General features: G+C 41.5%; 1 protein-coding gene across 4 annotated transcripts in view; it reads left to right on the top strand.

Annotated features, from left to right (window-relative positions):
* Nucleotides 1–21696, top strand: part of LOC126299578 (uncharacterized) — a 152077-nt gene that overhangs the window by 91448 nt on the left and 38933 nt on the right. For all 4 annotated transcript variants that reach the window (XM_049991587.1, XM_049991589.1, XM_049991588.1 and 1 more), the window contains one exon: nt 8879–9233. In XM_049991587.1, coding sequence (XP_049847544.1) covers nt 8879–9233 — 355 coding nt within the window. The remainder of the gene's footprint in view (nt 1–8878; nt 9234–21696) is intronic.

The raw sequence follows: 21696 nt of genomic DNA, 5'->3' as shown, positions 1-21696 counted from the left end.
GTGGAGACTAATGTGAAGAGATGCATGAAACTAGTCTTTGGACTTAAGACTAAAATAAGAACAATAATAAAGATGTCGGTACCAAAGTGGATAGCCACCTGTGAACTACAATTTTCTCTGTGAACTGCATTTTTCAAACACAGTTAAAGTTGCTATAGGGGGGAAAATGCCTATTAAGCTATTGAGTCATTTAAACTGCAAATGCCTCATTTCATTTCTTAGTCAACTTCTGCCAAACAGCTAGTACATGTTCAAATTGTTGCAGCGAGATAGACTTGAAAAACCCAAGTTATCTCTGAATATCTCTGAAGTTTTTCAGCATGATAATGTCATTAGATCTCCTTGTAAACCACTTGTATCTTATTCTCATTAAGATCACTACCACTCTCCTCAAAGGCTACATGTGCACGCATCTATTTTGAGTGTAGGAGTTAGTCAACTGTGTTGATTGCTTAGTTAAAGAGAACAGGAACTAACTACCATGGCACAAGTTGGAGTCACGCTGTGTATGAAAACTGAAGCAGAAACTTGGCATGAGTACCAGAGACTCAGCAGATGTGTTCAATGAAGAAAGTAACTCAGGATATTCATGGCCACCTTCTCCTTCTGCACATGGAGGAAAATGTTGTTTCATTCTACAGTGTGCTAAGATATGTGAATATTCAAGAAACTGGCCAAGCAATAAAAAGTAAGACACACACACTGTACTTAAGTGCACAATTGCACAGCTAGAGTTTTTTTCCCCCTACCTCTGAGGCATTAAATCAGTTTGTCAGTAACGACAGATGGTAGGGATATGAAATATTAAGCAGCAATGTGAAGAACACAATCACTCTGTTTTTCATATTGGGCACATATGAAAAATTACATGTTTGGACTTCATCTTGGACTTGGTTTCCTGTATACAAGTCTGTAGTTAAATGATTACAACACCAGTGAGAAAACCTGTCTGTCTGTGGTTCCTTTAGCATATTAATTGAGATGCACCACATATTAGTGAATGTTGAAGGGTATTTCAGTTGTAGATAAGAGAGAAACTCAACAATTAACATATTAAGTTTTGTCAGGAAGTTGTTTCTGAAAGTATTTGTATGGAGTGTAGCCATGTATGGTAGTGAAACATGGACGATAAATAGTTTGGACAAGAAGAGAATAGAAGCTTTCGAAATGTGGTTCTACAGAAGAATGCTGAAGATTAGATGGGTAGATCACATAACTAATGAGGAGGTGTTGAACAGGATTGGGGAGAAAAGAAGTTTGTGGCACAACTTGACTAGAAGAAGGGATCGATTGGTAGGACATGTTCTGAGACATCAAGGGATCACCAATTTAGTATTGGAGGACAGCGTGGAGGGTAAAAATTGTAGAGGGAGACCAAGAGATAAATACACCAAGCAGATTCAGAAGGATGTAGGTTGCAGTAGGTACTGGGAGATGAAGCAGCTTGCACAGGATAGAGTAGCATGGAGAGCTGCATCAAACCAGTCTCAGGACTGCAGACAACAACAACAACAACAAGTCCTGCACAGACATATAATAAATAAAATACAAGCTTATGAAATATAGGAACAAACATGTGAATTGACTGAAGATTTATTAGCAAACGGAATTGATTATGTTGTTTGTAACAGTTAGCTATTGTCAGCAATGATAGTAGTATGTCTCAATGAAGTGAAGTGTGAGAGAACTGTTACTATACATGATATACTCATACTGCATATCTGTCATAACAGTTGTCAGCTGCATATTCTCTGGTGTTTCGGAAAAATCTGTAATTTAATTTTTGCAGTATGTAGATGGAGTAAGCCCGTAGCAAATACTGCTCATTACTTGTGTCATGCGATGCCTGGCATCAATTGAAAGCAACGCTTTGCATCTCATCACAAACAATAAGAAATTAAATGGAATTTTGTGTGCTTTTTCGATATATCATTTTCAAATTAGTCTAGTATTGTACTGAGTTTAACAGTTTGTGTTAACAGGGACTTCAAAACATGAAATAAAACTAACACTCCAGAAGTGACTGAGTTGCTCTGCTGCATGTCAATAGCAGACATGCAGACATGAGGTAAGGCAAGTTGGGTAACGAATAAGTGTGAAACAAATACATTGATTTGACAAAAGTTATGGGGTAGTGATATGCATTTCTACAGGTGGTGGTAGGATTGCGTACGCAAGGTACAAAACGGCAATGCATTGGCGGAGCTGTCATTTGTGCTCAGGTGATTCTTGTGAAAAGGTTTCTGATATGATTATATCCACGTGATGGGAATTACTGGACTTTGAACATGAAATGGTAGTTGGAGCTAGAGACATGGGACATTCCATTTTGGAAATCATTAGGGAATTCAGTATTCCAAGATCAACAGTGTAAAGAGTGTGCTGAGAATACCAAATTTCAGGCATTACGTGTAACCATAGACAGTACAGTGGCTGATGGCCTTCACGTAATGAGCAAGACCAGTGGCATTTGTATAGAGTTGTCAGTGCTAACAGATAAGTAACACTGCCTGAAAAAACCACAGAAATAAGTGTGAGACATACAACAAATGTATCCATTAGGACAATGCAGCAAAATTTGGCATTAATGTGCTATAGCAGCAGCAGACCGACGTGAGTGCCTTTACTAGTAGGATGGCATTGCCTGCAACACCTCTATTGGGCTTGTGATAATATTGGTTGGAAAGCTGTGGTCTCGTCAGAGGAGTCTCAATTTCAGTTGGGAAGAGCTCATAATGTGTGGTGCAGACTGCATGAAACAGGGGACTGAAGTATTCTACAATGCACTGTACAAGGTGGTGGTTCCTAATGGTGTGGGCTGTGTTTACATGGAATAGACTGGTCCTCTGGTCCAACTGAATGATCAGTGACTGGAAATGGATACATTCAGCTACTTGGAACCATTTGTTCCCACACAATGATGGAATTTTTATGGATGGCACCATGTCACTGGGCCACAATTGTTTGTGACTGGTATGAAGAACATGCTGTTCAATACGAGCAAATGAGTTGCTCACCTTGATCACCCAACATTAGTGCCATTGAACATTTATGGGACATAATGGAGGGGGGTGATTCCATGTCAATTCAACCAATTTGAGAAAATTTTCCAGCTGATAGTCTCAGATTTGGTTGAAATTTAGCACACCAATGCTACCAAGTGTGGAACACTCATGTACAAAATTTTAAGTTCCCCTGCCAATTATTTCCAGAATTATGGCTTGTGAAAGATGATGGCGTGACCCGGAAATTGCAACCCGCATCTGGCAATCTATCTTCAGACCCAACTTCAGCGCTTAATAACTTTGGAATTATTCCGTACAGTCCAGTGAAATTTTTACAACCCAGTAACATCCACCTAAAGAACACACACTATGAATCAAAACACCAACAACATATTTCTGAGGGAAAATAAAAAATTCCAAAATGTGACTAAAAAAATGTAATACGTTAAAAGGTACATATTGTAGGTGCCCTCTATGCCAAATATATTTCACTCAAAAAGGGTATACATTTTTTTTTTGTGGTAAGCTTAACGTGGCCTAAACACACACAGAACTCATCTTGTACATATCAGTCACACAAACAGAGTTACATGCACACAAAAATAAAAAAAAATTTGAAAATTTACCGGAAAAACATGGATTTTCTAAGTGTGTTAGCACGAAAGGAGCAAGTGATATTCAAGACAAATTTCAAACACTGCATAAGTAGACCATGAGATAATAAGTGGCAAAATTTCAACTTGTTATTGCAAGGCATTTGTGTACAATAAAAGTTGACGGAGATGTATTTGGTTACGTTTCTGTTAACATGATTTAGCAAGGAATAGTGATGATGCAGACAGCTTGTTTCAGATAAAGCTGCAGCAATTATTGGGAACCATTAGGCAACAGAATGTTAAACAATGGTAGTTTTCAGGGACAGAATGAGTCATTGTTAGGCAGGAACAACAAAGGAAACAAGCAAACATTACAGGTTACTCACAGTTTTAAGATTCTAGTTCAGACTGGTCAGTACTGTTGTGGAAAGTCATTATGGAGACAGAAAAGTGTACTAGTGGTGCGTTTGTTCAAACAAGTTGCAGTATTGGTAGAGCACAAGCATCTGACTGTCATAAAACAACATACGAAACAAAATGTTGCATTCGCTTTGTCCTGTATGATCTGGATGAATCGGACCAAGATTTCTTGCTATGGAGATCCAGGATACACCCTGTGGGCACAAGAAGTACAGTTCCAGGAAATTTTAGTGTTTCCACATAAGTATTCTTTCCTACAAAGAAGTTGTTTTGATCCATTTTGGATTCATAAGAAGACAGTGAAGTGTAGCCTCAGAGAAATTGATATAAAATCAGTATTGAAAGTGAATCAGTGCATGGGACTTAACATGAAACCAGGACAAAAGTTATGTTCCAGGTGTGTTACACTGCTAAGAAATGAAGAATATCCCATGAAGACACACAAAGTTGGGAAAAGGGACAGGCCCAGCTATGGTAGAAGAAAACTATAAGAAGCTCAAATGGAATTAAAAAACACAATAGCTGACACACTAATGGTGGAAGAGGAAGAACTATCTGCTACAATGGAACAGAAATCATGCCAGAAATGCTCTGATTTGGACAAAATTGTGCATGATTTGAAAGAAAAATGTGCCATATCCACACAGCAGGAAAAAGTACTTATCCTTACCCTTGCACCTTCCAGCTGGTCTATTGACTACACTGCAAAGGAATTCAATGTTTCTACGTGTAAGGTAAAGCAAGCTAGGAAAATAGAAGCAACCCAAGGATTGCTTCCACAACTTTAGCAGGCTCGGGGTAAGCAATTGAGTTAAGAAATAAAGGTGCTAGTGTTGGAGTTTTATGAAAATAATGAGTACAGCTGAATAATGCCTGGAAAAAAAGACTATGTAATGGTGAAAATGGGAAATGTACATGTATAGATGCAAAAAAGACTGTGGCTATGCAATGTATCAGAACTATATGTAGAATTATGGAAAAGTATCCCAATACCAAAGTAGGTTTATCATCTTTTTTCAATCTTCAGCCAAAATGGGTTGTGCCTGTTAGTACAAGGGGCACACACAATGTTTGTGTATGTGAGACCCATCAAAATGCTAAGCTGATGTTTGCTGCTATAAAGGATTCTGGTCTGGATTACAAAGGTGCAATGAAGCTGCTAGTGTGTGACATCAGTTCCTACCTGTGCATGATACACAGGTGTGAAAAGTGCCCTTGTAAGACAAATCTTGCAGAACACATGAATAACAAACTGTATGGTGAACTCCTTATGGATGAAGATGAACTTGTTTCTTATAAACAATGGACACACATGGATTGCACAAGGGAAGTCTTGAAACAAAGATTGCACAAGGGAAGTCTTGAAACAAAGATTGCACAAGTCTTGAAACAAAGATTGCACAAGTCTTGAAACAAAGATTGCACAAGTCTTGAAACAAAGATTGCACAAGTCTTGAAACAAAGATTGCACAAGTCTTGAAACAAAGATTGCACAAGTCTTGAAACAAAGATTGCACAAGTCTTGAAGCAAAGCAAAGCAAAGTACAGTGGAAGATTTTGTTGAAATGTGTTGTCAAAAAACGGACAAACTGATCACACACAGTTTTACAGCAACTGCACAATCAGCTTATCTCCAGTTTTGTAAGGATAATTTGAAACAAGATGAAATTACAATAATACTAGACTTTTCTGAAAATTATGCATTTATAGTTCAAGATGCCATCCAAGGATATCATTGGGACAACAGCCAAGCAACTCTCCAGCCATTTGTGATTTACTATAGAGGTGAATCAGGTGATGTGTCTGTCATGAACCAGTACGTTTTTAATGACTGTTTCTAATTCATGATGCCATTGCAGTTCATGCCCACATTCGCACTGTCATGGCATATGTGAAAAACAAGCTGCCTCACATACGTTTTGCGAAATACTTCAGTGATGGGGCAGCTAGTCAGTACAAAAACTGTAAAAATCTCAAAAATTTATGCATGCATTTCCATGATTATCAGATTCACACAGAATGGAATTTTTTCGCAACAAATCATTGTAAAAATGTATGTGATGGTGCTACCATTAAGTGCATGGAATCACGAGCTAGTCTGCAGCACCCTACAGAAGGTCACATTCTAACACCTCTTCAATTATTTACCTGGGTACAGAAAAATATCTCTGGCATATAATCATTCTATGTTTCGAAAGATGAGGTGAAATCAGTCGAAGAGTTGCTAAAAAAGCAGACTAGGACACATTAAAACTGTTGCAGGCACAAGGAGCCATCATCACTTTTCTCCAGTGGACTCTAACAATGTGCAGATGAGCAGACTGTCCGGTTATAACTATAGGTTTATGCACAACATGTATCTTCACAGCATGTCTGGCGGCTCAGGATTCAGAAGCAAAAGCAGCAACATACAACCAGGTTGCTATGTTATTGCTGTTTATGATGACAAATGGTACTTAGGATGTGTTGCAGAGTGCTGTGAAGCAGAAGGTGATGCATTTGCAAACTTCATGGCACCAGCAAGATCATTTCATTGACCACGTTTGACAGCCAGGTGTTGGATTCCTTTTGAGCATATTCTTATGACAGTTCCAGTACCTACCACAGTGTCAGGAAGACAGTGCTATTTGCCGCTCAATGTACAGCGTACAGTAACTAAAGTGTGGGAGAACTACTGTTCGAAGCACAATCGACTGGTTTTTAGCAGTTAAGGTGCAGTAAACATTAAATATAGGTTGTGTTAATCTGTCTCTATATTGTTACTTAGTGAGTAAACAGTTGTGGGAGAGGATACGAAGAGGCAGAACAGTTTACGATACGTTTTTACAAAATTGTGTTGTGGAACAATGGCCACATCACCAAATACATCTATCAACTTCCATTGTACACAAATGTCTTGCAACAACATGCTAAAATTTGAGATATATATCATTATGGTCTACTCATGCAGTGTGTGAAATTTGGCTTGGATACCACTTGTCCCTTTTGTGCTACCACACTTAGAAAATCCATGTTTTTCTGGTAATTTTTCAAATTTTTGTATTTTCGTGTGCATGTAACTCAGTTTTTGTGACTGATATGGGCATGATGAGTTCTGTGTGTGTTTAGGCCACATTAAGCTTACCACAAAAAAAATGTATACCCTTTTTGAGTGAAATATATTTGGCATAGAAGGCACCTACAATATGTACCTTTTAACGTATTACATTTCTTAATCAGATTTTGGAATTTTTTATTTTCCCTCAGAAATACGTTGTTGGTGTTTTTATTCATGGAGTGTGTTCTCTAAATGGATGTTATTGGGTTGTAAAAATTTCACTGTACTGTGTGGAATAGTTCGAAAGCTATTAAAACCTGAAGTGGGGTCTGAAGATAGATTACCAGATGCGGGTTGCAATTTCCGGGTCATGCCACCTTCTTTCACAAGTCATAATTCTGGAACTAATTGACAGGGAAAACTAACACTTTGTACACGAGTGTTCCACACATGATAGAATTAGTGTACTGAATTTCAGTCAAATCTGAGACTGTGAGCTGGAGCCCCTGGTTGAACTGACATGGAATGACCCAGAGGTCAATTCATGCACAAAATCCTGTACCGGCAACACTTTTGCAGTTATTGACAGTGGTGGAGGCAACATGATTCAGTATTTCTGTAGGGAACTTCCAATGATTAGTTGAGTCAACGCCATATTGAGTGGCTGCACTACACCAAACAAAAGGCGATCTGACGTGATATTAGGAGGTATCCCATAATGTTTGTCATCTCAGTGTATGTACATTTATGATAGGCGCTAGGGTACCTATTGTTATACTAAATATCAAAAGCAAGCTAATTTATGAATGCTCTATCAAATATCCACATAACATTTCACTTTTCAAAAACCGTTTATTTGTGAGGAACAAACCAAACTTTGCCATGGAGATTGTGCGTTACATGAAACATGTGAGTAGCAGTAGTTGTTTGGACTGGATTCATCTACACATTGCAAAAATGAAATGGCAAATAACTGCCAAGACACCAGAGAAAATGTGTGTGACAACACTTAGGAGATACATCTTAAAGTTGACAGCTCTCTCAGGCTGCTCACATACGTATTTGTGTACATGGAAGATACAACATTAGAAAATTGCTACAAAATGGAAGGCCACTTGCAGATGATTATTGCTTTTAGCAGAGGTTGGCAACTGGCCCTAATCAATCTAGCAAATATCTTCAAAATAAATATATGCAATTTAAGGTATGTACATACAAGGGTGTACTGAAAAGTAATGTCTCTTAATTTTTTATTTGAAAACTTTTAAAGCTTTTAAAATAAAGCAAACATTATTAACATTCTACATTTTTATTCTTCATATCTGCCTACTTATTTCTCAATGTATTCACCCTGGTGACAAACTTGTTTCTACCAACAAGAAACTGGTGTGTAGTTTTAGAAATAGATGAAAATTGGGTGGAGCTGATTGATGGCAGTAACTCAAAGCATCAGAGTATTGAAGATGTCAATGATCGTGTATGGTCTGGCATAATCATGTTGAAGGAGAGGATGCTCCATGTGTGCACAAACTGTTTGAATTCAAAACTCGATTACGGCATGCTGTTTCTCATGCAATGAAGTAGCTGCGTTCCATGCTACCATGTTACAAGTTGCAATTTGGAACCCTCTAGTGGCAGAGGTTTGCAAATATGTAGACATGGAGAATTAAGATGCAGACTTTTAACAACTTTTGTTTTATTCAAAAAGCTTAAGAGTTTGCACATAAAAATTCAGAGGTGTTACTTTTCAGTATACTCTTGTAGATGTATTTTTACATTACAAATAAAGTTAAAATAATGAAAACTATTATTCGTTTCAGCAACCGCCACACAGAAGATATGTTACATTTACTGATGGTACTGTCGGCAGCACTGCAGTTGTTTGGTGATAGTGAAACTCGTAACCCTATGCCTGACATCTTCAGATGTTTGCGTGCAAATTATCCTCCACAAAAGCGGTCAACTGCTGTATCCACTGAGGGATTACAGGGCAATGGAGAGGGAGGTCAGCAGCAGCAACAGCATCAACAACAGAGTCATCAACAGAAGAAACAGCGATGTGCTATTAAAAACAAGAAGCAAGAACAGGAGAAAGGAGGAGACAGCTCTGAGTCACAAAACATCATCTCACATCCAGATAATACATTTCCTGGCAGTGGTTATGCAGCTACAAGGGTAAGTGTGCGATGAGTAATGTCATAACCATAATAAAGTAATATGTTATTGTTGTCACCCATGACAGGAATTGAGTTACTTTGATAAAGGACTGTCTCTTCGCCAAGGCACGAGACAAACTATAATTTTGTGTTAGATTGCTACATAAAAGTCGAGTTCAGTATTGGTTGTTACATTTGAGAAGATATATATTAGATATATCATTTTTCCAGTCTTCTATAGTGTTGGAAAATAGAACTTGTGTAGGCATCGGAAATGGTTTATGTACAGATACTACACACATCATTGAATTGACTGAGACGTTTGTCATAAGCCTGTATTAGCATTTCTATCCATTCCACAAAACGACCACTGCCTATCTCTTGAACCATTTATTATAATGGGCAGGTGGGTTTAGGCACAGTCAGGTTAGTCAGCTGACCTCGACCAGGCTACTGATGTATTCAAATATTGAGAGACTCATTGTGGTTGTCAGCTGCATGTCGTAGCAGCAGGGCTCTGGTGTAGGGCAAGGTAGCATCCAACAAACAGCAGATAGGCTCAGCCAAAACACTTATAGAAGTGTCATGAGGTAGAATTCCACAGAGTTTGCTCTCATAGGCAGCTCTAGATGAATGACGAGGTGGTGTATGACTACAGTCATCCTAATATCTTTGGTGTGACATCATCATAACTGGTAACTGTTCAGAATGCTGCTGTTATTTTGATTCTGGCGTGTGTGTGTGTGTGTGTGTGTGTGTGTGTGTGTGTGTGTGCGTGTGTGTGTGTGCGTGCGTGCGTGCGTGCTTTTTGAGAGTTACTGTTTTGTTTGTAGATACTTCGGATACATTTGTCATCCTGTAACTGACAAAAGCTAAGCTACATACTCTTGTAAAATTTTCATGCTTATAGTGGGACAAAGTAGTCACATTACTGGTAGTCTTGAGTTTGTGTGAGAAGTTTCAATTATTGCATTGCATTTGTTTAAAGATATTGTAAAATTTGACCACAATTGAGAAGTGTGCAAAATGTTGTAGGTTTGCGAGCTATGGGGTATGTTGTGTAGCAAGTAGTTTCACAAGCATGAATCTATCAGGGAGGCTAGTGGGCAGCTAACAAAGTGCTGCATGATGCTGGAGGACCTGTAATAGGAATAGGATAATAGTGGAACAGAAAGTGAGGGTCTGTGCCCTTAAGACTTAATTAAAGGAAGATGAACAAGAAATGGAGAGGCAAGGGAGGGAGAGAGTGTAGAAATGGAGACTGGCAGTTCAGAGTAAGGCCATTAAGAAGAGAACATACTATGGTAGTGTTGTGGTTGGCAGGAGAACCAACACCGTGTTACTAGAGGAGGCCGAAAGGCACGCGTTTTAGCTCACGCAAGCTGGCGTGAGGTCGGGAATAGGACAAGGAAATTAAAATTTAGGAACAACGGACGTAGCTGGTGGAATACTTAATGATGAACGTCACTCTTGATGGTACATAGTTCACAATATCAATAGTAACTGATCAATGGCGCCTTGCTAGGTCGTAGCAAATGACTTAGCTGAAGGCTATGCTAAACTATCTTCTCGGCAAATGAGAACGTAAGTAGGCAGTGAACCATTGGTAGCAAAGTTGGCTATACAACTGGAGCGAGTGCTAGGAAGTCTCTCTAGACCTGCCGTTTGGCGGCGCTTGGTCTGCAGTTGCTGATAGTGGCGACACGCGGGTCCGACGTATACTACCGGGCCACAGCCAATTTAAAGGCTACCACCTAGCAAGTGTGGTGTCTGGCGGTGACACCACATTCCTCTCCCGCAAATCAGCGTACGGTTGTGGCATAAGGCTTCCACCCTCCGTGGGAACGACCCCATGTTGACGTATACGACAAGGTGGGGAGCCTAACAACAGGCGAGGCTGTGCCACCCACACCTTGCCATTCGGACCGTGAGGAGCTAGGAAACGCCTGAAAACCTGCTCCACGGTGCACGCCAACATGCGGTGTATGTGCCTGTAGAGAGACAGGAGGTGCCGAAGGGTCAACCTCCATCACGCCGGGGCACCCGACGGGCGAAGACGACATATGGTCCGGAGCGGGCAAGAGTTCCATGTCGGTGGACAACTGGTCACGGGAAGCGATCGGCGGCACATGACCCACGGAGGCGCCCGGCGGTTGTAGCGCTGCGTCCACTGCGGGAGAATAGGCAGCGGCGGCGGTGGTGACGGCGCATCGCCATGGGGCAAAATGGAAGGCAGCGTCGGTAACACCTGGGGCTGAGGCGAGCCAGTAGATGGGTCCCTGGGGCGCTGACTGGACGGCACCATCGCTGAAAGCAGACGGCGAGCGGCAGGTTCCGTGCGACGACAGAGGCACAGCTGATTGAAATGCCGACGCACCTCACAAGAGGCCCCCAAAACCAGATACATAGCGCGGCCGAGGCAGCGAAGAATGCGCTCTTCGAGCCAATGCCGTGAACCTCGGTAGTGGCGATAGTAGACAACGTTGCCTGGAGCAAAAGCAGGTGTCTGCCGCTGCACAGGAACCTGATGCGGCGGATGTAGCAATGACATCAAGGTTCAATTATAACTATCGTGGAGCAACTCAGCCGGCAAGCGACCATCTCGGGGCTGAGAGCGATACGAGGACAAAAAAAGCAATAACGCATCCTCCCGAGAATGCGTCTCATTCAACTTCAACATCTGTGACTTGAAAGTCCTGACCAATCGTTCAGCGGCACCATTTGACTGTGGCGAAAATGGCGTGGACGTCAGATGTTCAATACCATTGGCCTTACAGAATGACTGAAATTCTGCGGACATGAATTGTGGGCCATTGTCGGAAACAATAGTCTGTGGAAGACCCTCAATGCAAAAGATAGTGGATAACACTTGGATGGTGGCAGATGACGTCGTGGAAGACATCCGGACAACAAAAGGAAAATTGCTGAATGAATCTACCACAAGCAACCATCGAGCATTCCAGAATGGACTAGCAAAATCGATGTGTAAGTGTTGCCAAGGGGAAGTGGCTTTTGCCCATGCAAAGAATTTCCGCGGTGGTGCTGATTGTTGTTCGGCACACACCATGCAAGAAGAGCACATATTCGTAATTGCGGCATCTGTTCCGAACCAAGTACGGTGCTGAAGAGCAAGTTGTTTCGTTCTCACTTTACCCCAATGTCCTTGGTGGAGAAGCTTTAAGTCAGAGGACTGTAACGAACGTGGGACCACGACTCTGGACTGATCATTATCAGAACGCAACAGCAAAACACTACATCTTACAAAACCTCTCTCCTTGTGAGCAAAAAATCGGCTAACCAACGGGTCCCCGATCCGTGACTGACAAGGGCCATTGCGTAGCAACAAAACGCAGAACTGTAGCAAGGACAGGGTCGGCAGCTGTGGCTGTAGCTACACTACGAAAATCAGTCGGAAACGATTCGACCACATCATCGGTTTCCGCATCAATGAACATGCAAGCAAGTTCAGAGGAATCGAATGCCCTATCCTCAGCAACAGGCAAGCGGGACAACACATCGGCATTTCTGTGCTTAGCAGTGGACCGATACAAGATATTGTAGTGGTACTGTGAGAGGAAAATAGACCAGCGAATGAATTTCTGCGCTGTACATGTAGGTACAGGCATGGTCGGATGAAAAAGCGATGTCAAAGGTTTGTGGTCTGTGATTATGGTAAAGTGACGACCATACAAGAAATCATGAAACTTTATAACACCAAATACGAGAGCCAATGCTTCTTTCTCGATCTTTGAGCAGACGAGAGCACATTGGAGGCAAAGGCAATAGGGCAATCGTGCGAGCCATCTTTGTGCGCAAGCACAGCACCGATCCCGAAATCCGATGCATCCACCATCAACAAGAGGGGCTTCTGGCGATCGAATGGTGTAAGGCAAGTATTGGAAAGCAACGCCGATTTCAACTGGCGAAAGGCGCGTTCACACTCCGTCGTCAAGACAAACGGAACACCCTTACGGCGTAAGTGATGAAGCGGGGCTGAAATGGAAGAGGCATGCGGCACATAGCGGTGGTAGTAATTTATTTTTCCCAGCACACTCTGTAGCTGCTTCAAATTCTGCGGCGACGGCAAGTCTTGTATAGCATGGAGGTGCGTTGGACTGGGATGTATGGCTTGGGCATTGAGTACTTGTCCCAAGTAGGGCAAGTCACAAGCAAAAAACACACGTTTGTCCTTCCGCAAGCGAAGACCATTTTGTCGAAAGACCTGAAATAATGTTCTGAGATTGGCCAAATGTTGTTCTTCCGTCTTTCTGGAGATCACAATATCGTCCACATAATTTGCTGCAGTAGGGACCGACGCACAAACAGTTTGTAGGTATTGCTGAAACAATGCAGGGGCAGATGCACACCCGGATGGTAGTCGTTTGAATTGATACAACCCAAGATGCGTGTTAACCACCAAAACGTGCTGGGATTCTTCATCCACCAGTATTTGCAAGTACGTATCTGCGAGGTCCAACTTCGAAAAATATTTACCCGGGCACAGTTCATCAAAAAGATCTTCCGGGTGGGGTAAAGGAAAAGTTGCAATCACTAGTTGTGGATTCACTGTTGCTTTGAAGTACACACAAAGTCTCAATTTTCCCGAAGGTTTTGGCAAAATTAGTAAGGGTGATGCCCAGAGAGAAGCCTGCACACGTTCAATTACACCTTTTGATTCCAAATCGTGTAATGTTTTTGCGGCCTCATCATGCAATGCGTGGGCAACATTGCGCGCTCTGAAAAATTTCGGTTGCGCGTTTACTTTCAGTTCCAAATGTGCTTCATAGTTCTTAGCGCAACCGAGGCCCGGTGCAAAAATGTCCGCAAATTCTTCACATAGACGAGGAACACAGTCTGAAGGCACCGCCTGGTTCACTGATAGGAACTGATTTACTATAGACAAGTTAAACAACTGAAATGAATCGAAACCAAACAAGTTCACTGCAGAAGAAGAACAAAGGACGTAAAATGACACAAGTTTTGTTTGTCCTTTGTATGTTGCAAGAAGGCTGCACTGTCCTAACACCGGGATCTCTTGACCTGAATAGCTAGTTCACTTAACATTTGCGGCACGAAACGGAGGTGTGCCCAGCAGTTTGTAAGTGTCTTGATTGATCAGTGAAACTGCAGCTCCGGTATCGAGCTGGAATGGTATCACTTTGCCATTAATGTCCAAGTCTACAAAAAGTTTATTGTCCTGCTGACGACAAGAGCGACTGTCTCTTGCAACGTGAACTGACACTGGTACACAATCACTTGCGACTTGATGGGAGTTCCGTCGATGGCGATGCACACTATTTTTGGGACGAACACAGTCACTGTTAGAGTGGCACTGCGCGGAGTGCAATGAACTACATGAATTTCCATGGGTGAAGTTTCGCGAGCCTGAGTATCTTTGGTTCGATTCGGATTCCGGCTAGAAGCAAAAGGCCTGGAATGGTTTTGAGCTTCCGATCTGAGCTTTTTCTGGCAAACTCTGAACATGTCCTTTTTTATTACAATAAAAGCAAATAGCTTGGCGTCACAGGCAGTTCTCACGTGAATGTTTAGTAGCACACCGCGGGCATGATTTGATCGCTGCATTTGCTTGCCGGCACGGCACACGTGGCTGAGAGCCTGGCGGCAGTGGCCCGTCGGGGTGCGAGGGCTGTTTACTGCTCCGTGCAGCTCGCCCTGTAGGCCGGTTAACCTGACACACTGCTGGCGAAGTTTCAAATGATTCCTGAGCACAGTCAAGTGTGTCCTGCCGATCCAATATGTCCATCACTTGTTGAAGGGAGGGATGTACTAGTTTCAAAATCTGTTCCCTTATACGAACATCAGAAACGTTCTCTGCAATTGCATCACATACCATAGTATCTGAATAAGGGAGTCCACATTGACACTCAAAAGCACAATCCCTAGTAAGGCCTTGCAAGATTGCAACCCACTCCCGATTAGTCTGACCTGCCGTACATTTTGTATGAAAGAAGGTATACCGTTTGGCAACTACATTGACTGATTCTTTGAAATATGCATCTAATGCAGACAAAATTTCTTTGTAGGACATAGTTGCTACATAGCGTCGAGGAAATAATTTGACTATGACACGGTACGTTTGTACGCCGACGGAAGACAACAAAAATGGCTGCCACTCGTTACCTTGAATTCTGTAGGCAGCGAGATGGAATCCAAATTGGCGTGACCACTCCATCCAGCTTTCCAGTGCATCAAAAGGTCGAAAAGTGGGTGCAACAGCATGTTGTGGCTGTGTTAGCGGTGAAGCGGCTGCTGTCGCATCGTTTTGCATCGCACGTTGACCCTGGACAAGCCGTCCAAGGGCATCCAGTAAGGCCTGCGTCTGCTGATTCTGTAAGTGATAAAATTCGAACAGTACATCTGGAGATTGTGGCGAAGCCATTACACAAGTAAATCAGGGCAATATCGATAAGAACGCGATTGTGCCTCGTGGCCAATGTTGTGGTTGGCAGGAGAGCCAACACCGTGTTACTAGAGGAGGCCGAAAGGCACGCGTTTTAGTTCACGCAGGCTGGCGTGAGGTCTGGAACAGGACAAGGAAATTAGAATTTAGAAACAACGGACGTAGCTGGTGGAATACTTAACTTTAATCCATGAATGATGAACGTCGCTCTTGACGGTACATAGTTCATAATATCAATAGTAACTGATAATGGCGCCTTGCTAGGTCATAGCAAATGACGTACACGGAGGCTTTCAGACAGTCTTTCTTCCCGCAAACCATACGAGACTGGAACAGGAAAGAGAGGTAATGACAGTGGCACGTAAAGTGCCCTCCGCCACACACCGTTGGGTGGCTTGCGGAGTATAAATGTAGATGTAGACGTAGCTGAAGGCTATGCTAAACTATCTTCTCGGCAAATGAGAACGTAAGTAGACAGTGAACCATCGCTAGCAAAGTCGGCTGTACAACTGGGGAGAGTGCTAGAAAGTCTCTCTAGACCTGCCGTGTGGCGGCGCTTGGTCTACAATCACTGATAGTGGCAACACGTGTGTCCGACGTATACTACCGGACCGCGGCCAATTTAAAGGCTACCACATAGCAGGTGTGGTGTGTGACGGTGACACCACAGGTAGTTTCATTTTTAGTGTTGAAAATATACTTAGCCAAGGGTCAGGGTCCTGTAGAGAGAAATTTCCTTAATTGTGGGAGCAAGTAAGATGAAGAAGATATCCAACATTTTTGGTAAGTCTAAAATAAAAACATAAAAGAGATGATGGTGATTTTGTTGCTAGATAGCAGCCGTGTGTGCAGTGAAGGCCCATAGTTGTAGGAAACATTACATAAGGACAACCCCATCACTTTTTACCATGTACAGTTCTCAGTAAAGTGACAGAAGACCTCAGTCCTTTGTGTAATGATTTCATTAAAGACAGTGAGGTACTGACAGGAGAATTGTCTTCTGGGCTGATGACATAGGCAGTCAATGGACCTGATTGCTGCTCAGACTGAAGCCACTAATGTTCATTTTGTACAGCTGTTCTGGCATATAAATAAAGAGAATATATTTCAATATAGAGAATACAAAGGGTGCACTTAAGGTCAGAAATTACCAAGTGTAGGCAAGTCTAGGAAGACGAACAACTAAATATGTGGGCAACGGATGGGGAGGCTGTTCATGTTAATTGATGTCAGTGGCCGGATGTGAAATGCAGAGCCAGATGCTGTGCCTCTCAAGAAAGACATCTGTTCTGCTCGGGGTCTGGATGGCAAGAAAGAGAAGCAACTGTGTTGTGCACTGCAGGATCCTCCAGAGTCGACACAAGACCTGTACCTCATGCACGCTGTTGGGTAAAACTGCTGGCGTGAATTCGCTAGCGGTTTAAGCAGAGGGCTCAAGGCATCTCTTGTCAGCACCTTTAACAGGACAGAATTGAATCAGTTCTGGAAGACAGGCAACTTGTGTCACATAGACACAGCTGAAGTTTCTGTGGGAGGAAACTTGTAAAGATCTGACTGGGGCATTTTAAATAAAATTTTTAAACCAATTCACGAAAATACTCCTTGACTGGCTGCCACTCTGTACAGCATTACACCAAGAGAATAGAAAACTCTCAGCACAAAATTAAAACTAAATGGTCATTTGTGAAAAAGGCATCAGGATAGAATGCGGGCACTCAAGATAATACACTACTCATATGAGAATGAAACTGTTAGTGATCCACCAGAGTTGTGAAAAATATTTAATAATCACTTCCTGCTGAGAGTTGCCAAGTTAAATCAAAATTTTATTGTTGAAGGTAAATAGATGTGTGGAACTCATAAAAACTGTTGTTCTGAGACAATTATATTGCATGTAACTTCAGGGAACTAACCAGGGTGACAATGAATCAATTATTGAATCACTAAATAGTACAGAATCATGTGGGTATGATGAAATATCAATTAGGATTACAAAGAACAATGGACCCTATATTAATTCTGTATTCAGTTAGGTGTAGTCAGTTTCCTGACATGAGCAGCTGTAAAGAAATGCAACAGGCAGATGATATAAATCGGTAGCTGGTTGATGACTGGCTGGCACCACAGCCCTGCTCATTGCACAAAACTGAAATGGGAAACTGCTGTTGCTGTGCGCAACATAGAGTGTACTGGTTCATCTGAGCACCTTTTGATTGTACTTGGTATTTCAATATTAAGGATACATAGTAATAACTAATATGCTATCACATAATAATAATAAATATAATAATAATAATAATAATAATAATAATAATGAAAAATAGTGAAACCACGAGACCTTGGATGGCACAAGTCAAAATTGATCTGGAAAAAGCACATATAGATTCAGCAAACATCACAGACAAAAGCGTCTATAGACACAAAATACCAAGTGGGAGGTAATATCAGAGAAGACAGCACCTAAAGCCCAAAGACCAAAGTGAACTGAAGAAAGGAATAGGGCCTTTAGCGAATGAAAGAAAGAGTATTGGAAGAACAGGAAGAACAAGTAGTCATAAATACTTTGTGTGATATGATAAAGGCATAATGTGTGTGTGTGTGTGTGTGTGTGTGTGTGTGTGTGTGTGTGTGTGTGTGTTGGGGGGGGGGGGGGGGGTGATGGGTGAAAATATTCATAGCTGGGAGCTTGTAGCAGTATAAAATGGGACTTTTTCTTCAGCTCCCCGTACAAAGGTAATTCTCACAACCTGCTCATTCATTTTCACAAACCAATACAGAACTGCGTTCGAAGACACGACATAATCATATTGCGTGGCAACACAGATGCCGAGTCATGGCAATTGGTTAGCAACACATTACATTTACTGGTGAATCACTCTGCAGTCACTCATTCTGCAGAGCCCTATTTAACTACACAGGAAGTGATTCACAATTGACAATTTACCAACTCGCATCAGCAATGTGTTTCATTTGAGTAGCGTAGTTCGCAGAGAGCCTTAGTGAAACTAATTTATAAAAATCTAGAAAGAGATCATGTAAGGAAAAAACTGGCCAATTTCTTTGCTATTAGTGTTCTCAAAATGTTCAGAAAATGCAGTTAATTCTTTTGTGTGAGAGGCATTAAAGAGCTAGAGGATAGGTTGAGGACAGTAGTTATTTTCTTTGATTTAACAAAAACATTTGGTTATGTGGATCATACATTACAGTTCCTGAAGTTGGAATTAGGAAAAAAAGCTCAACAACGGTTTGCTGTCCAGGGCCATGTAAAGTGGGGTGTGTCACAGGGTTGTGCTCTGGGTCTGTAACTAAACATGATACACTATTCAAAACTTTTTTTTTTGTAATTGACAGAAGTCTTATTGTGAAAGATGTAGAAAGTAATGTAAATGATCTAGCTTATAGTTTAGTCAGTAACGTCAACATGTGACTTTTCAGAGAGCAGATTAATGTCAACTGCAGTAAGTACAATGCATACAGTTTCTGACATTGAACTCCTGGATAAGTGAAATTTTACTGTCGTAAAGTGGTCAGTCAGTCAGTCAGGCAGTCAGGCACTAAAGCTGACCATTTAAAATTCTTGGGACAGAGAGTAGATGAAAAGCTTCTTTCAGATTTGTCGAGAAACTTACACTATAAGAATAATCTCTTCTGTATTTGAAACTAAAAAGTCAAAGGTTTGTTTATTTTGCTTAGTTTCATTATGTTATGTCCTAAGGTATATTTTGGGGAAGCTCCATGCAGTCACCAAGAACTTTCTCTGTTGACAAAAGAGTGGACAGACAGGTCTGCAGTGTCAGTGAAATTTTTGTAGGCCTTTGTTAGAGTGTCCCTGACTGTATACTTTTTCGAAGGATTCATTGTTGACAGCATTGATTCATTCAGAAGGAATTGAAATATTCATTCATTCAACACTAAACAGAAAAACAATTTGTACTTGGATAGTAGTTCCTTGAGCTTTATATATAAAATTACATACTGTTCAGCAGGTTTACTTTCAGTAGACTTCAGTAGGTCTGAAAAAATTGAGTGATAAACCACAAGTATTCAAATCTTAAGTTAAGGGTTTTTTGTGGTGTACCCTGAGTATTCTATACAGAAGTTCCTTGTTAGAATTGAGATTTGTATTTTTAGTGTGTTATTTCTTAGTATACTCTTACTTTCTTAAAGTTTTATTAATTGTTTCGTTTCTTTTATTTGTAAATTTTCTAATCAGCAGTCTGTTAACTGATCATTGAATTGTTCCCTGAGCAAGTAGATTTGGCTCACATGACCCACACAACCCAATAAATAAAAAAAAGTGAATGGCCTTTGTTGATTGCATCCTTGGTGAGGAACGATCAATTCATTTATGGGATGTATATGGGCCCCAGTTGTGGCATGGTCATGTTTCCTTGGCAGCATTGATACTGTTGAGTAGGGCTGGCACAGTTGTAATATAGCTCTTGCAGTTTTGCCCTGTTGGGAGGTGTGCATATCCTGCATGCATACATATGAACAGAATTCTTACTTACATTAATGGAAGATAGAAATACGTTGTTCACAAATTAACTCTGTGATACTGCTGAACAGTGTGTGTGTGTGTGTGTGTGTGTGTGTGTGTGTGTGTGTGTGTGTGTGTTTTCCTGGACTGGTAGGCACTGTAGACACATGGGTGTATAGGTTGTCAGTGTCAGTGTATCTGCACTCTCAGTGAGACAGTTATGGTTCTGGGTGCCAGCTAAATTCACACTAGTTCAGGATTTAGATTTTGAGATGGCAATAATGCTAATCTCAAAAGTTTTTTTGCTTGTGATACCTAAAGATGTAAAATACTGCAAGGGCAACCACAACCGAAACACAGGAAGTGGTACTTGGGGCAATGGTACAGTGGTGTAGTCTCGTGCATTACTGGCATACATGGTATCCCAGGAGGAATGGTCAGTATTCTGTGATATGACAGTAATTATTATTTGAAGCAAAAAGTCTATGAAACATGAGCTTTTGTATCTGGAACAACAGTTGTGGCCAACATCTTAGAAAAACCGATCCAAGCACTGGCTTCCTGTAGCCATTACAGTGGCCCACATTGGTGATACAACTGTGCTTGCTCCGCACATGATGTGCGGTCTGTTTGCTGATTGCCATCCATAATGGGCAACAACAGGTTGATTTGTGGCACACTGTTTCCTGTGTCTTGCAACCAGTGAATCGTAAGCCTGTCTCAGCACCTTCTTACTCAAGCTAGATTGCAATACAAGTCACTTACCTACTCAATTACACAGAATTCTTTTGCTGACCACAAACTGCATCTGGGAAATAAACCATTGGCAGCCTGGGTCACAGTTTTATTTGTTTATCAATCCCTTGTGTGTGATATGTTTGGTGACTGAGACACTGAACTCGGTGTGTCTGCATTTGTGTGGGAATTGCTAGGTGAGCTTATCACTCCATAGTCAGACTGACTAAACTGTAATGCCTATCTTATTAGCTGCTAGGAACCTTCAGGCCAAGAAACTCTTTGAGTGTGACATGGTCCTTAACCACTTTGTGAATGATATCTGTATAGGTAGCAATGGAAATATTTTCTGTCATTTATTAGGTTCAGCATTTCTTTCTCCGAAGTGGTATAGGTCTGTTTGGATCTGTTAAGATACTGGCACGCATAGGCAATTAGATGTTCTTTTCCATCCATTTCTTTTCTCAGCACACAACCCATGCATAATAAATGCTTGTGGCTTGACATAGGAAAATGCTTCATCAGTATGAATGTCTCCTAGCAATCTGTCATCCAGTGGTAATTCTCCCCCTTTCCCTTATGGGTGTGTCAGTGGTTACATGGTCTTTGCAAAGTCAGCCATGAACCTTCAGTAATAGTTGGCTAGACTAGTGAGGGACTACAGTTCCCTTACCATCCAGGATTGGGGGTCCTTCCACCACTTCTAGTAACTGATGGTCTGGTTGGATTCTCTCTTGCCTGATGACATGCCCGAGATACCTGACTTCATTGTGTGCAAAGTGTCATTTGGTTAAGCCGATGTGAGGTGCGGGGCTTTTAGTTGTTCCATTATGTTTTGTGTGTGGG

This window comes from Schistocerca gregaria, chromosome X (genome assembly GCF_023897955.1).
Source record: "Schistocerca gregaria isolate iqSchGreg1 chromosome X, iqSchGreg1.2, whole genome shotgun sequence".
NCBI lineage: Eukaryota > Metazoa > Arthropoda > Insecta > Orthoptera > Acrididae > Schistocerca > Schistocerca gregaria.
Note: the sequence above shows the minus strand (reverse complement) of the source record. Positions and strands in the feature narration are given on the sequence as shown.